At 49.4% G+C, this 12,931-nt stretch overlaps 5 protein-coding genes across 5 annotated transcripts; 1 reads left to right on the top strand and 4 right to left on the bottom strand.

Annotated features, from left to right (window-relative positions):
• Nucleotides 1–88: 88 nt before the first annotated feature.
• LOC120899662 (DNA polymerase interacting tetratricopeptide repeat-containing, protein of 47 kDa) lies at nucleotides 89–1,525 on the bottom strand. The gene is made up of 2 exons (XM_040305753.1): nucleotides 545–1,525; nucleotides 89–468 (listed from the first exon to the last, which is right to left on the bottom strand). Exons 1-2 carry the CDS (start codon nucleotides 1,447–1,449, stop codon nucleotides 195–197), a joined length of 1,179 nt encoding a protein of 392 aa, XP_040161687.1. The 5' UTR covers nucleotides 1,450–1,525; the 3' UTR covers nucleotides 89–194.
• Nucleotides 1,526–1,625: 100 nt separating this feature from the next.
• Nucleotides 1,626–3,184, bottom strand: LOC120899665. The gene is made up of 2 exons (XM_040305757.1): nucleotides 2,406–3,184; nucleotides 1,626–2,337 (listed from the first exon to the last, which is right to left on the bottom strand). Exons 1-2 carry the CDS (start codon nucleotides 2,694–2,696, stop codon nucleotides 1,768–1,770), a joined length of 861 nt encoding a protein of 286 aa, XP_040161691.1. The 5' UTR covers nucleotides 2,697–3,184; the 3' UTR covers nucleotides 1,626–1,767.
• A 606-nt stretch (nucleotides 3,185–3,790) lies between these two features.
• Nucleotides 3,791–4,838, top strand: LOC120899667 (transmembrane protein 222). The gene is made up of 2 exons (XM_040305763.1): nucleotides 3,791–3,914; nucleotides 3,985–4,838. Exons 1-2 carry the CDS (start codon nucleotides 3,814–3,816, stop codon nucleotides 4,577–4,579), a joined length of 696 nt encoding a protein of 231 aa, XP_040161697.1. The 5' UTR covers nucleotides 3,791–3,813; the 3' UTR covers nucleotides 4,580–4,838.
• On the bottom strand, nucleotides 4,789–5,435 carry LOC120899668 (RNA polymerase II transcriptional coactivator). The gene is made up of 2 exons (XM_040305764.1): nucleotides 5,257–5,435; nucleotides 4,789–5,171 (listed from the first exon to the last, which is right to left on the bottom strand). The coding sequence occupies exons 1-2, from the start codon at nucleotides 5,311–5,313 to the stop codon at nucleotides 4,911–4,913; spliced, it is 318 nt and encodes a 105-aa protein (XP_040161698.1). The 5' UTR covers nucleotides 5,314–5,435; the 3' UTR covers nucleotides 4,789–4,910.
• A 207-nt stretch (nucleotides 5,436–5,642) lies between these two features.
• Nucleotides 5,643–8,019, bottom strand: LOC120899660 (mucin-5AC-like). The gene is made up of 2 exons (XM_040305750.1): nucleotides 7,628–8,019; nucleotides 5,643–7,312 (listed from the first exon to the last, which is right to left on the bottom strand). The coding sequence occupies exons 1-2, from the start codon at nucleotides 7,712–7,714 to the stop codon at nucleotides 5,813–5,815; spliced, it is 1,587 nt and encodes a 528-aa protein (XP_040161684.1). The 5' UTR covers nucleotides 7,715–8,019; the 3' UTR covers nucleotides 5,643–5,812.
• Between the last annotated feature and the right edge of the window lie 4,912 nt (nucleotides 8,020–12,931).

Raw genomic sequence — 12,931 nt, 5'->3', positions numbered from 1 at the left:
ATGACTTGTTTCACTTATTTGCGCGGATACGTCCCTAGTTAAGAATATCATTGCGTAAACAGAACGAGATGGATACAGGGTACATTTCGGTAGCATTATGATGGTATGGTAAGTGGAATCCGATTCTATCGATTTATTATTTTGTGTTCACCCCCTTTTCCTCACTTTACACAAGTTTCCCAGCATGTTTCCTGTTAGTATTCTATTTTCAGCGGTATCCTTGTTTGCGTAATGAACGATTCCTCCTGCTTCGATCCCTTCACGAGGATGTAAAATGTGAGCGTCCCTTGAAACGCGACGAACGTTCTTTCCGCCACTATCTCCCGGATAGTTTTGCTCTTGTCCACCAAGTAGGCCAACCCGAGTATCCTGTTTTCATAGTAAACGTTCACTTTCTTCGCACGATACAGTCCCGCCTTGTCACACTCCAGCGGCTCCTCGAACAGTTGCTCCAGTACGTCTTGCATGCTGGCGGAAAAGAAATAAGAATGAAATTCGTATAAGAAAGCACCTGGGACGCTTGAGATTCTTGCGCATTGCTTACGTAGTGGTTTCCAAAAGTTGCTGCTGAAAGTCGGTCGTTTGAAATTCGGGATAGCAGAAAACGACGGGCCAGCTCAGGACGCCGTTCTCGTCGCACGAAACCATAAAGTCCTCCAGCGGTGCCAACCGTGGCCGGAGGAAACGCTCATCGTCGAGTGCTTTGCGCTCCTCGAACTTTACCATGCGCTTCTTCAGCTCCGTCACGAGCCGGTCCCATCGTTCCTGCTTCTCCCGCTCCTGGCGCGCCTCCTTCCGGGAGTCACGCTGTTGGGTGGCTTTTTTCGCAAGGCAAGCCTTGCGCATCTCAACCGCCGCAGTGTTCGTCGGGTCGCGTTGCAGTATCGTGTCGCAAAGCTCAACGCACAGCTCAAACCGATCGAGCGCCGAAGCGCACTGTGCCGCACGCCATCGGGCCTTGTCGTAGTCAGGGTTCAGCTCCAGCGCTTTCTGTGCATCTTGCAGGGAAGTGCGGTAGTTTTTCAGCATGTAGTTGGCCGCGCTACGGTTGTTGTAAAGAATCGCTTTGTACGCCGCATCGCCCACCTTGTAGCGCAATGCCTCCGTGTAGCTCAGCACGGCCATGCGGAACTTGCGGTGCTGCATGTAAAACTTTCCATCCTCTTTGTACGTATCGGCCAGCTCCTGTTCCGTGTTTTCCTGCGGGTCGTACTTTAGCTGCTGCAGCCCCTCCATCAGCGGGGACAGCTCTTCGCCCGGTTCGGGCGACTTTTGCATGAAGAACGGATGCTTTGCCATCTCCTCCTCCCAGCGGTCTTCCGGCCATCCCTCGGTGTAGCGCTTTTTCTCCAGCGAGCTTATGAACGCATCCAGATCCTTGTCCAGCTGGGCCGCCAGTTCGAGCCGTTCCTGCTCGGACAGAACCTTTTTCGGTTGTTTTTCTTCCATCGTGATATGGGAGGCTGTGCAGCGTGTTTGTGGAACTTTTTCGATACAACTAGCCGGCAACGAAACACGCGAAATTGTTTTGATTGCGAAACGTCAATGCGCATGTTTATACACCACGGCTGGAGAGTTGACAAGCGAAGGACGTGTGCCATACGCAAGGTGCATCGAAACGTTTGTTGTTTTCCAACAATTGCTTGATTTATTGCGTTTTTTTTACAGAACTTCATCGCCAAAAACTCAAAAACTTTAAAATATTCAACAAAAAAGGTAGCCATTGCTTTTAGATACGCATCAATGCCGTGAATCGTTAAACATCTCTCACTTCTTGTAGATGCGAACCAGCTGTCCCTGTTCGTCGTACGTGTAGACCGGATCGCGGATAGGATCCACCGGTGAGTACTTCAGCTGGGCGGAAAACCCATTCACCTGACGATCCTCATCCGTGACCATGGTACTGTAGATGACGCGCTGCAGGGTGTTGTCCGGTGCCAGAATGTAGTACTGCCCGGAGAATGCGTTGGAAACGGCCACCACCGTACGTCCGGCGTCATCCTCGTCGTAGTCATCGTCGCCTTCGTCTTGCGGCACCTGAGGCTGCTCAGTGGTAGCGGGTAGCTCTTCCGGCTGCTGCTGCTCTTCTTCCTGCTCCGGTGGACCGTAGGTTTCAGCCGGCACAGCTTGCGGTTGCTGAGCCACCTGTTGCTGGAATACAGGTCCTCGTACGGCCGGCAGGGCACGAAGTTGTCCACTCACCGGGAACAGTGGACGCTGGGCAATGTTGGCGGGAAGCGGACGATTTACGACCTGCTGACGGAGATTGGCACGCTGCTGGAAGTCTTTGCGTTGGTCCGACGGGAGTCCTTGTACCTTGAGTAGATCCAGATCCGCCTGTCGATTAGAAAAAGTTAGTATTCCATGCTCGATTAAATTTGAAATGAATCCACCGTAAAGATTACCTGCTCGGTGGTCGTTGTTGTGACCGGAGTCGTCTGCGTCACTGGTTCAACGGTGGTGGTTGTAACGGGCACCTGCTCTTGGGCGATCTGACGCCCTGCAAACTGTACGTTTTCGCGAGTAATTTGTACCTCAACACGGCGAGGCTGCGGCTGGAGCAACAGCAACGGTGCACCGTATTCCGTTGGCAAGCGGAACTGTGCCCCTTCCGGACGCCATCCGGATGCAGGATAGGGAGCTTCGGCGGCTACCGAGACGGCCAGAACGGCTACCAGCGCTACGTATCGATGCATTGTCAGTTGTGGACGGATTATCTTACCCTGCTGCGATCCAGCGAAGACTGATGGTGGTTCTGAACAATAACTAGACTTTTATATTTTGAAATCTCATTAATAGGCAATCGCGTTCGAGCCCCGTGCGCGAGGTAGGTCAGTGTGTAATCCACGTCAAAGTCATTCGGAAGAACTCTACTACGTTGCTGCTTGCTGCTGTAAACATTTGAGGGCTAAATCAATCTTCCTGATTAATATGCACCTTGGGTGCGGGCGTGCGTCTGAAGAAGACTTCAATAGCACAACACCACCACCACCCGCCAGCCCATGGACATGGGCTAACGCAACACTCTCTGTAGCCCAATGTATGCATGCTCCTGTTTCGCGCCAGCAAAACAATGCATCACCCCGCGCCAATATTTACCAGCTTCGCATATAGATCATCTTGGCGCAAGAAGCCGATGTAATTGTTGCAATTTCAAAAAGTTCGCGTACCGCCATTAAACAACGGTTTTTACTATTTTGGGGGGCGCTAAAACTTCTTTCTAGCGCTAGACGACACAGTTGGTAACGACCCGATCGTGCTCTTCCGAAGGTTTTGCTTCCTTCTCGCCGCTGAACGCGGCATCGCGTTTGCGTTGAGATGGGCACTGCATTAAAAATGCATTAGGAGAACTTGACCTCCGAAAAGAGCGGCGTGTCATATCTGCCGAACGTGTCCTTTCTGATGGTGAAGAATTGATAATTCATCAAAATATTCCTTACACCGTCCGCCGTGTGACCGAGCTCGGTATGGGGCGATCGTGTGGGTGTAGGTAATAATTCAACCCCACGGCGATGACCGGGACTTCATCAGTATGCACCACACGCTTCGATTGTGCGTGCGGAGTGTGACTCCCCCCGATACGGTATGGTGGGGATCTGTTCGGGAGCTTACGAGCAGAGTCGCAGGTGACTCATAACAAAAATGACTGTTTTTTGTACAATCAGTCGTTCCAAAATAAGCATTTTAGTTTTTTTGCGATCAAAACTCATGTCAATACGAAAACAGCGTAAAAATAACTGTCAAAAACCGATTCAAACGGCGCATAAGACCATGGAAGTAATGCACTCGCGCTTGTAAACAGCGCTAATCGAAATGTCAAATGCGAAAGAGCAAACCACAACAAAACAAATCTTTTTCTACCGATTTCGTTTATCCATTTTCTCTGCAAGAAAGTTAATTTTGTGCAACAAAAGGTACGATTCCGGGTAGAAACCTGCGCAACTTATTCCACTAAACCGCGTTACTCTCTTCGAACGATTCCAGTATACGATTGAAACCCACACCAAAACGTAATATGTCCCTGCATAGCGATACATCCGAAGATTTATCGCGCAACTCTGCCGAGATGGAACTGCTGCCCCCGATCAACTTTGCCGATGACAAATATCCGTACTGCATCGTCTGGACACCGATCCCGGTGCTAACCTGGTTCTTCCCGTTCATCGGACACATGGGCATCGCCATGTCGAACGGCGTGATACGCGACTTTGCCGGGCCGTACTTCGTGTCGGAGGACAATATGGGGTTTGGCCGGCCGACACGCTACCTGCGGCTGCATCCGGCGAACGCGTTCGGCGGCACCCAGAACTGGGACGAATCGGTAATCAAAGCGTCGGCCACGTACGGTGCGCGAATGCACAACCTGTTTTGCGACAACTGCCATTCGCACGTGGGCATGGCGCTGGCCCTGATGCGCTACAAAGAGTACACCAACTGGAACATGGTGGTGCTGGCGTTTTGGATGTTTTTCAGGGGCAAGTACGTCGGGCTGCGCGGTTTCATCAAGACTTGGCTGCCGTTCCTAATTATACTGACTATTTGCGCACTGGTTGCGATGTACTCTAAGTGGACTATCTAAGCAGGGTGGCCTGGGGGCGACACACCGGGGTTTCGGATGGACGGGGACGATCGTATGCGCCGATTATTATTAAATTTCATTCCTTTAGGACCGTCGGTGCTCCTTGGGGGACACTATGGCGCAGCAGGAAGCCGACAACTTACTTCATTAGGCATAAAGATGTGTAACTGAATGTGTGTAATATGAACGAATATATCTATAAACCCATCTATGGACGCCTGCGACCACGCAGAAGAGCTGTAATTTATTAACAAAACAATCGGATGATCTTACATTGGTGTGCTTTTTTGCTTGAGAAAAAAGGGCAACGGAAGGAATTGAGCGCGAAGCTTTAGAACTTCTTGATCTGCTCGTTGATGGCGTCCGCGTGCTCGAGCAACGTTTTCCACTGTGGCACCGTCAGGCTGATGCCCTTCTTGGAAGGCAAATCCTGCCCATCCTTGCTGTAGTACTCCCGGATGCCCACGTACACCTTGCCCTTGAACTCGTTTACCGTGATCTTGCGATTTTTGTCCAGCTCGAACACATTCGGATCCTTGCCGGGCGTGGAGGCAGCTTTCTCCGTCGACTTTGGCTTCTTTGCCGGCGTACGCTGCACATGGGGTAAACAATGGGAAGATTAAAGTGAGTATGCGTCGCAAAAAAGCGTGCGGAGAACAGGGAAGAACGGGTCTTACATCTTCGAAACTGGTATCGGAATCTGTGGAGCTTTCCTGTTTCTTGGTTTTGGGCATTTTGAGCAAGATTTGTTGAGGTTCGGCAAGTTTTCCTTGGTATCCGGAGAATTGAGCGCGTTTTTTACACAATGGTGGTGTGTGGTTTTCGTTGCACAGTTTTCCGCTTTTTGTCCAACGCAACTGTTGACAGCAGGCAAGAAATGGTGAATTATGGCCAAAAATGACATACACTATTACACTGTGCCTCGTTTGAAATGTGGACGGGTATTCAGCAGCAATCGTTGCGCTGAATAAAACCGCTCTCTGTTGCTGGAAATCAGATTCTTTTCGTGAATAAATTAAATTTCCTTACAATTTAAAGCTTAAACAATATGAAACGAAATATCTCCGTTTGGGAACAAAATCAATATTTTTATTGGGGACGAATAAACACAATTGTTTGGAATATAATTACTAACTACAGTTTTATGCAACATAAACAAGCAGAGCGCCATGCGTACGGGTGTGTATGGGTTTTACAAAAATACGATTTCTTCAACAGACTCCGTGTTGTATCCTATCTCTTGCTTATATACGATGCACTCGTTGATCGCTGAATCAAACCAGCACCCGCAGGGCGTCCGGATGACGACGTCGGCGGTTTCGGAATGGACCTTCCGCTAGCTGTGGTTGTACCACCCGTCGATGCCAACGATTTGCGTTGACTGGACAGTGATGCAATAGAGCCGCTCGGTGGCTTTTTCAGCCCTCCTCCAACCGTGGACTGCTGTGCGCCTGTGGACAATCCCGGTGATCGCATCATACCAGCGGGTTTGCGCAAGGCAGCGACGCATTTTACCTGCGCCACGGACGGTCTCGGTGTGTCTGCACGCCCGGCCAAACTGCCAATCGACAACCTCGGCCCAGACGATGGGAGCGAAGAGGCGGAGGATGTTTTTTTCGGCACCCCAACGTCGGCCGGCGTGCGTTTTCGGTCGATGCTTAGCAGTGAGCTGGAACGGGGCTGAGCAAACTTCGGTGTCATCGTAAGGAAAGACTTCCTCGACACGGCGGACGCGTGCTGGGGCGTAATGGTTCGCCCGAAACCGTTCGTTAGGTCTTGCGTAGTGTTGCTTTTCATCAGCAGCAGCGCTATATCGATCTGGCAGCGTGCCTCCTGCAGGCAGTTGATCACGTTCTGGTCTCGATCGTGCTGCGTGTCGGTGGCTGCTCCCGCTGCTGCCACCGCTGCCTCAACTGGCCTTTCGTTGGGGCTCGAGGTGACGAGCGTTTTCATCGCCTCGTATGCATTGTCGTCCGCCACGCTGGTCTGGGCGGGACTGAGAACCGCATCCACTACCGGCTTGTTGGCTGGATGGTCGGTACTCACCAGGTCGTGTGTTTTATTGTTTATTCCCACACTCTCGGCCGATGTGTTTGATCTGGATTCTGGACGGCTGGACGACGCGCTGCTCCCCGCGACCGGTTCGTCCTTTTCCAACTCTTTGGTGCTTGTTTCGATGCCTCCATCATCCTCCACGGTGTCATCCAGTCCGCCGACCGGAGCGACCGACTCGATTCGCGACGAAAATTTCCCCTCGGCCGGTGGCGTCGAGAAGGGTTTCTTGATCGTCAGCCCCGGGCTAACGACGTTCATCTTCACGCGGGGGGATTTCAGGGGCGAATGAAGCATAGCCTGCTCCTTCCCCTCCTTCACCTGCCGTATGCTGGCCTCGTAGTAGTCGAGCAGGTTCGCGAGCATCGCCTTCGAGACGAGCGCGCAGCTTTCCGACACATCCGGCAGCAGGTTGGAGGAAGCGTTGTTTTTACACTTGGAAAACACCTTCGGGCCCGTCCCTTGCACCTCCCAGAAGGAGCTTTCCTGGTCGGTTTTCTCGGGGCAGCTGCACCGCAACAGCTCGTAGCTCAGCTCCGCCCTCATGCCGGACCGGTTGCATTTGACCGTGATCGTCAGATTGTCGGCATTGCTCTTCTCCGTCTCAAAGTCCAGGTACTGCAACCGGAGGCCCATCGATTTCAGCAAGAGCGTCAAGTTGATTGCGTCAATATCGAGTGGCTAAAAATGGAGAACCAAAAGGGGTTGCCGTCAAGCAAATATTAATAAGAAAAAAAAGCTGAAAAGTGTGAACAATGTCGAAAATCGCTGAGGTTTAGGGGAACACGAATGCACGAACACACGCACGCACGCAACAAAAGCGGTGATGTCCTTTTTCGGAGCGTACTGTGGACCGGTCGCTGCGCATACTAATTAACAGTACCGTTTGGCGCACTACGCTCCAAGACGTGGTAGTGTTTGTTGCACCAAAATGAAGTAAAATTAAATGAAATACTAAAAATAAGTGTTTCAACGTTTGTGACACTTTTAACTGACCTTTGCTCGTTCCAGCTCGGTCCCTTTCTTCTGCACCTCGATCCATCGGTTGATCAAATCCGGCAGCTTTACATTGCTCGTCGCCATTGTACTTTTCTCCAGAACGCTCCCGGCTTCACTTCCACAGCTACAGCAGCAGTTCGCACTAATTTAATCGCTTTTTGGGGCAACTATTTTACCGTCGGTGGCAACTCACAAGCAACAAAATCTACTAGGGCCGCTTAGAAAAACCGATCGGCAGAGTCTTGGTCTCACCACTCGTTACTGTCTGCCCATTGCCTACTGTTTGCTGCTCAAAGACAAGTTCATCGACGGCAGGACGGAGCACGACGACCAGCAACGATCATTTTGTTCCCGGCGGTATCGGTAAACAGATTAGCGAAAGGCGGTTCAAAGATGAGCGAACCGTTCGGCGGCACCAATTTCATCGCATTTCATCGCATTTTCTCATCCCAAACACATGGGATGAAAGGAATGGAAGAAATGGCCAAAAATAGGAATTAATTTGCTTTGAGGCATCGAAAGCGTTTTACAAAACCGAAGTAATTCAATTTGAAGACCAAAAAAGGTTTTTTTTAAAGCATTGTAACGACCAAGCGTTTTACGGTTGGCGGAAGGTTAATTGGCCGTTTTAATAAGATTTAGCACAATTCGGAAGAGCACACAAATAATTATACGCAGAAGTCAGTGGCTTACGTCTGTTTCGTTCAATGTCGCGCCAAGAAGGGAGCTTTATTCTATGACAGTTCATCTAGCACACCGGGTGCTCCAGCGGTCAAGGTATAACGCGTTTATACCGCTGCGTTCGGGGTTCGGGTTGAGTGCACAGTGGGCGATATTAGTCCGGACGTTACAGCTCGGCTATCCTGAACAATAAATTGCCCTCAATTTCCTAATCACTGGACTCGGTCCAACGTCGCAACTTATTCGCTTCTAGAACCCCATCGTAGGGTAGTTGTGTGAGTTGACATCCTTCTACATCGCGTACCACGTACCTATCATGGGGCAACACTTTATGGATGACGTAAGGTCCCCTGAATTTAGGATTGAGCTTCTTATTACCGCTATCGGTCGTATCAGAGTAACGTATAGCCACTAAGTCACCTTCCTTATAGCACTGTGGTGGTTTGTGCTTTTTGCTAAAGTATTCCTCATTCTTCCGTTGAGACTCTTCTATGTTTTCTAACGCTTTAGCCCGAATGGCTTCTAAGTCCCTAGAGGCTCGATCAAATTTCTCATCCAGGTATTCGGCTAACTCGTCTGGAACTTTACCGCGTTGCTCGACACCAAAGAGTAGGACAGAGGGGCAGAAGTTCGTAGATGTGTGGACGGTATTGTTTAAAGCGTATTCGGCTGACCGCAACTTGGATACCCAATCGGTCTGGTCTGGAGCATCAGATAGTTTGCTAAGGATAGGACGCAACACACGGTTCACCCGTTCTACCTGTCCATTGGCTTGTGGGGATCCGGTGGCGTTGAGGACATGGCTAATGTTATGCGATTCCAAGAAGTCCTCAAACAAGGTGGAGGTGAAACAAGTAGCTCGATCGCTAACAATCCGCCTAGGGCGGCTATAGTAAGACATATATTGGGAAAGGGCAGAACACACTTCCTTCGCATTAGTTGAGGAGGTTGGGTAAAGTTTAGTTAATTTAGTGAAAGCATCGATAACAACAAGTATATATTTCTTGCGTAAGGAAGAACTAGGGAGCGGACCTAAATGGTCAATATGGATGGTATCAAAGGGTAAGGGCTCTTTAGGGATGCTGTACATATTCCGGGCATTAGTATGATGAGGTGCAGAATAAACAATGCACTTGAGGCAGTTCTTAATGAATTTGTCGATAGTGGGCTTCATGTGGGGGAACCAGTAATGCTGACTGATTTTGCTGAAGGTTTTGTTTATGCCCAGGTGGCCAATTCGCTCGTGAGTGTGTCTAATTACGTTGTCGACCATCTCCGAAGGGACATACAATTGAGGTTGACCATCAGGTATGTCGCGATAGACAAGCCCATCTTGAAGTAAGAATCCGTCAACTTCTTCTGATTCTAACCGATGTTTAAGAGCTTCGATAGATGGGTCACGCGTCTGAGCTACTTGAAGCTGGAAGTCAAGGTCAATCTCACCGATGGCACCCACAGCTTCGGTGCGACTCAGTGCGTCGACATGAGGCATAGAAGTGCCTGAGCGATGACAGATGGTATAATCGTAATTTTCCAGAAACAAGGACCACCTGGCAATCTTAGCGGAAGCATTACGGTTCTTAAGGGTCTCGACCAGAGAGTTGCAGTCAGTAACTATCTTAATGGGGAGCCCATGAACATAAGTGTGAAAGCGCTTAAGAGCGTAAATGATGGAAAGAGTTTCAAGCTCATAACTGTGTAACTTGGACTCGTCTTTTGAAGTGGTTTTGGAAAAGTAAGCAACAGGGTGCAACTTATTGTCATCCTGTTTCTGAAGGAGAATAGCGCCAAAACCAAAGGAACTTGCGTCACAGTGTAATTCGGTTTCCCGTTTTGGGTCGAATATGGAAAGGACAGGAGAATGCACAAGTTTGTCACGTAAGGTTTCAAAAGCATGCACACAATTTGAATCGAAGTTAAATACTTCGTCCTTCTGAAGAAGTTTTGTCATAGGTTTAGCGATGCAAGAGAAAGATGGAACAAACCGTCGGAAGTATGAAAACAGACCAAGACAACGTCTGAGCTGCTTTAAATTAGTGGGCATAGGGTAATTAGTAAGTGCTTTAATGTGCCTATCACTAGGCTGAATTCCAGAAAAGTTAGCTTTGTAGCCCAAGTATTCTATTTCTTCATGGACAAATTTGCACTTGTCAAGACGAAGTTCTAAATTATTCTGCTTAATCTTTTCTAATACGGACCGAAGGGTACTGAAGTGAGAGCTAAGATCGGTAGAAGCGATGATGATGTCATCGAGGTACACTACTATTCTGCCATCATCAATGAATTCCCTTAAGATAGAATTAATAAAACGTTGGAATTCGGAAGGGGCGTTACGAAGACCGAAGGGCATTTTCAGATATTCAAATTGACCATCTGGGGTCACAAAAGAAGTGTAAGGGATAGATTCCTCACTCATTGGGACTTGATGGAATCCGCTTTTCAAATCCAGCAAACTGAAGAATTTTTTTCCACATAGATGCTCCAAACAAGTTTCGATAAGGGGTAATGGGTAATTGTCCCGAACTGTAATTTTGTTGAGGGGCCGGTAATCCACACACATACGAACCTCGCCACTCTTTTTCCTAACGAGGACAAGCGCAGAAGCATAAGGAGAATTACTGGGCCGGATGATGTTTTCTGCTAACAGTTTATCAACAATTTGCTTAACCTGCTGTCTTTCACCATAAGAGAGTCTTCGCGGCTTAGTAAATATTGGTGTATCATGAGTCAGATTGATTTTCATAGGGTGTTTGAGCGGTATAACATCTGAAGTATAGTTGAGGTATGAATTTTCAACAATAGAATTGACTATTGAACGTTGTTCCAAAGATAGTGTTTTTCCTAAATCCAATTCATTATCGGCTTCAGTCACATCGAGCGCACAAATACTCCTAATAGCATCGTCTAATTTTTCTGGAAGAATCGTATCTACTTCTTTAAGTTCCGTCGATAGAGGTTTAGTAATACATGAAGTTGTAAGAGATGAATACGTAAGAAAAATATTAAGTGAGTTCAGTAAATCGCGACCGATAATGACTGGCCACGCAATTCCAGGTAATATAATAAAAGAGTGTCGAACGGAATGTTTCTTAAATCGGATAGTACAATCGATTTTTCCTCGAGAGTAAAGTGGTCCCTTAATCATAGTGCAGTATTCGGTAGCGGAAAGAGGTCCTAGCATCTTAACTGGTACTATCGTGTCGCTAATGAAACTCACAGGACTTCCTGTGTCGAGAAGGGAACGAACGCAGGGAAGGGTGGTACGCTTAGCAGAAGGGTGGAAAAATGTCAAACTCACCTCTTGATTTGTGGCGAGAGCTTCGTCCGAACTAGTATCGCCCTCGACAGTGGCGTTGGCCCGACGTTCAGGGCAGTTACGGTAGACGTGTCCAGTCTGGAAACAACGAAAACATCCGCCGGGTGGGCGCTTAGGTCGCGGGCACGCGTTCTGAAGGTGTCCGAATCGGGAGCAGTTGAAGCAGCGGATGGGTTCCTGCGATGGGCGGGGCCGTTCCATACAGCTGTTCGTTGTGGCCCGGGCATCAGCGGAAGGGGGCTGGGTGGTGCAAAGATGACGGCAAGATTCGAAAAGTTTCAATTTCTTCCGGAAGTCGTTCATCGTAAGAGGCATGAAATGCAGACTCGACGTAATTGACGGGCTTCCCAAGCCGTCGATGACGATCGGGATCAGTTCTGAATCGGCGATACTGGCTTGGTCTGCGATGCGCTGCATGTCAAACAAGTAGTGCAGGACGGATTCCTGGGGCCGCAATCGACGGTTACGGAGTTGGCGATAAACAGATTCGGGCGTAGCAACGACGTGAAGATTGTCGATCAACTCTTTCTTCAACTCATCATAAGTGGTTACAACAAGTTCTTTTGCGACGTTAGCGGCTGTGCCGGTGAGGAGCCGAAGGGTGAAGAAAAATTTATCTGCATCGCGCACTCGGTAAAGTGCAAAGAGACGCTCCAAGTCGCGGAACCATCGGATGACATTGGGGTTCTTATCGACGTCGAGTGGCTCGATAAAAGCTTCAAAGTCCTTTACGCAAAGGGCGACTGGCTGCGGCGTTTCAAGTTGGTGCACCTTTTGGCGTAGTTCAGCTAGCTGCTGCTGCTGTCGCAGCTTCTCAAATGGGGCCTCGATGTCGTCAGGGCCGCGGGGAAGGGCGGCAGCTACACCTTGAGCGGAAGGCAGATTAGCACTGGCGTCGGTGGTGTTGTTCGTCGAAGCGGCATCATTAACGGCGTCACCGCCATTTTCATGAGGGTGATACAAAATGGCGGCCTCGGGATGGTTTGCGTAAGCGGAAACCGATGCCATGGCCGAGGTGGTGGGCTGCGCTGCACGGGGGGAACGAGCGACCAGCTCGAGGGAGGCGTAAAGTTTCCGAAGTTGTGTGACGGTGGCGGTATTCGGTACGTCGACGCCGGCTTCGATGAGCGCCCGGCGAAGTTCGTCTTTGCCTACCATTTTATGAAATGGCGTTGTCACACGCACACACGTACACAGACACACGTATACCGGCTAGTAAAGCGGCTTGCAGGCGGTTTTGTAGGCGATTTTTGTTGGTAATCCCACTTCTGAGATGTAACGACCAAGCGTTTTACGGTTGGCGG

Source organism: Anopheles arabiensis, chromosome 3 (genome assembly GCF_016920715.1).
Source record: "Anopheles arabiensis isolate DONGOLA chromosome 3, AaraD3, whole genome shotgun sequence".
Classification (NCBI taxonomy): domain Eukaryota; kingdom Metazoa; phylum Arthropoda; class Insecta; order Diptera; family Culicidae; genus Anopheles; species Anopheles arabiensis.
The sequence above is the reverse complement of the archived record's forward strand: the minus strand, read 5'-3'. Positions and strand labels throughout refer to the sequence as shown.

What these genes read in the sequence shown, in the direction of transcription:
- LOC120899662 (XM_040305753.1), bottom strand. Translation starts at nt 1,449, where the DNA reads ATGGAAGAAAAACAACCGAAAAAGGTTCTGTCCGAGCAGGAACGGCTC. An exon ending in CAACTTTTGGAAACCACTAC is followed by an intron (nt 469 to 544) that starts GTAAGCAATGCG and finishes CTTTTCCGCCAG; the next exon opens with CATGCAAGACGTACTGGAGC.
- LOC120899667 (XM_040305763.1), top strand. Translation starts at nt 3,814, where the DNA reads ATGTCAAATGCGAAAGAGCAAACCACAACAAAACAAATCTTTTTCTAC. An exon ending in TTAATTTTGTGCAACAAAAG is followed by an intron (nt 3,915 to 3,984) that starts GTACGATTCCGG and finishes GAACGATTCCAG; the next exon opens with TATACGATTGAAACCCACAC.
- LOC120899668 (XM_040305764.1), bottom strand. Translation starts at nt 5,313, where the DNA reads ATGCCCAAAACCAAGAAACAGGAAAGCTCCACAGATTCCGATACCAGT. An exon ending in CCGATACCAGTTTCGAAGAT is followed by an intron (nt 5,172 to 5,256) that starts GTAAGACCCGTT and finishes CCCCATGTGCAG; the next exon opens with CGTACGCCGGCAAAGAAGCC.
- LOC120899660 (XM_040305750.1), bottom strand. Translation starts at nt 7,714, where the DNA reads ATGGCGACGAGCAATGTAAAGCTGCCGGATTTGATCAACCGATGGATC. An exon ending in CCGAGCTGGAACGAGCAAAG is followed by an intron (nt 7,313 to 7,627) that starts GTCAGTTAAAAG and finishes CTCCATTTTTAG; the next exon opens with CCACTCGATATTGACGCAAT.
- LOC120899665 (XM_040305757.1), bottom strand. Translation starts at nt 2,696, where the DNA reads ATGCATCGATACGTAGCGCTGGTAGCCGTTCTGGCCGTCTCGGTAGCC. An exon ending in CAACAACGACCACCGAGCAG is followed by an intron (nt 2,338 to 2,405) that starts GTAATCTTTACG and finishes TCTAATCGACAG; the next exon opens with GCGGATCTGGATCTACTCAA.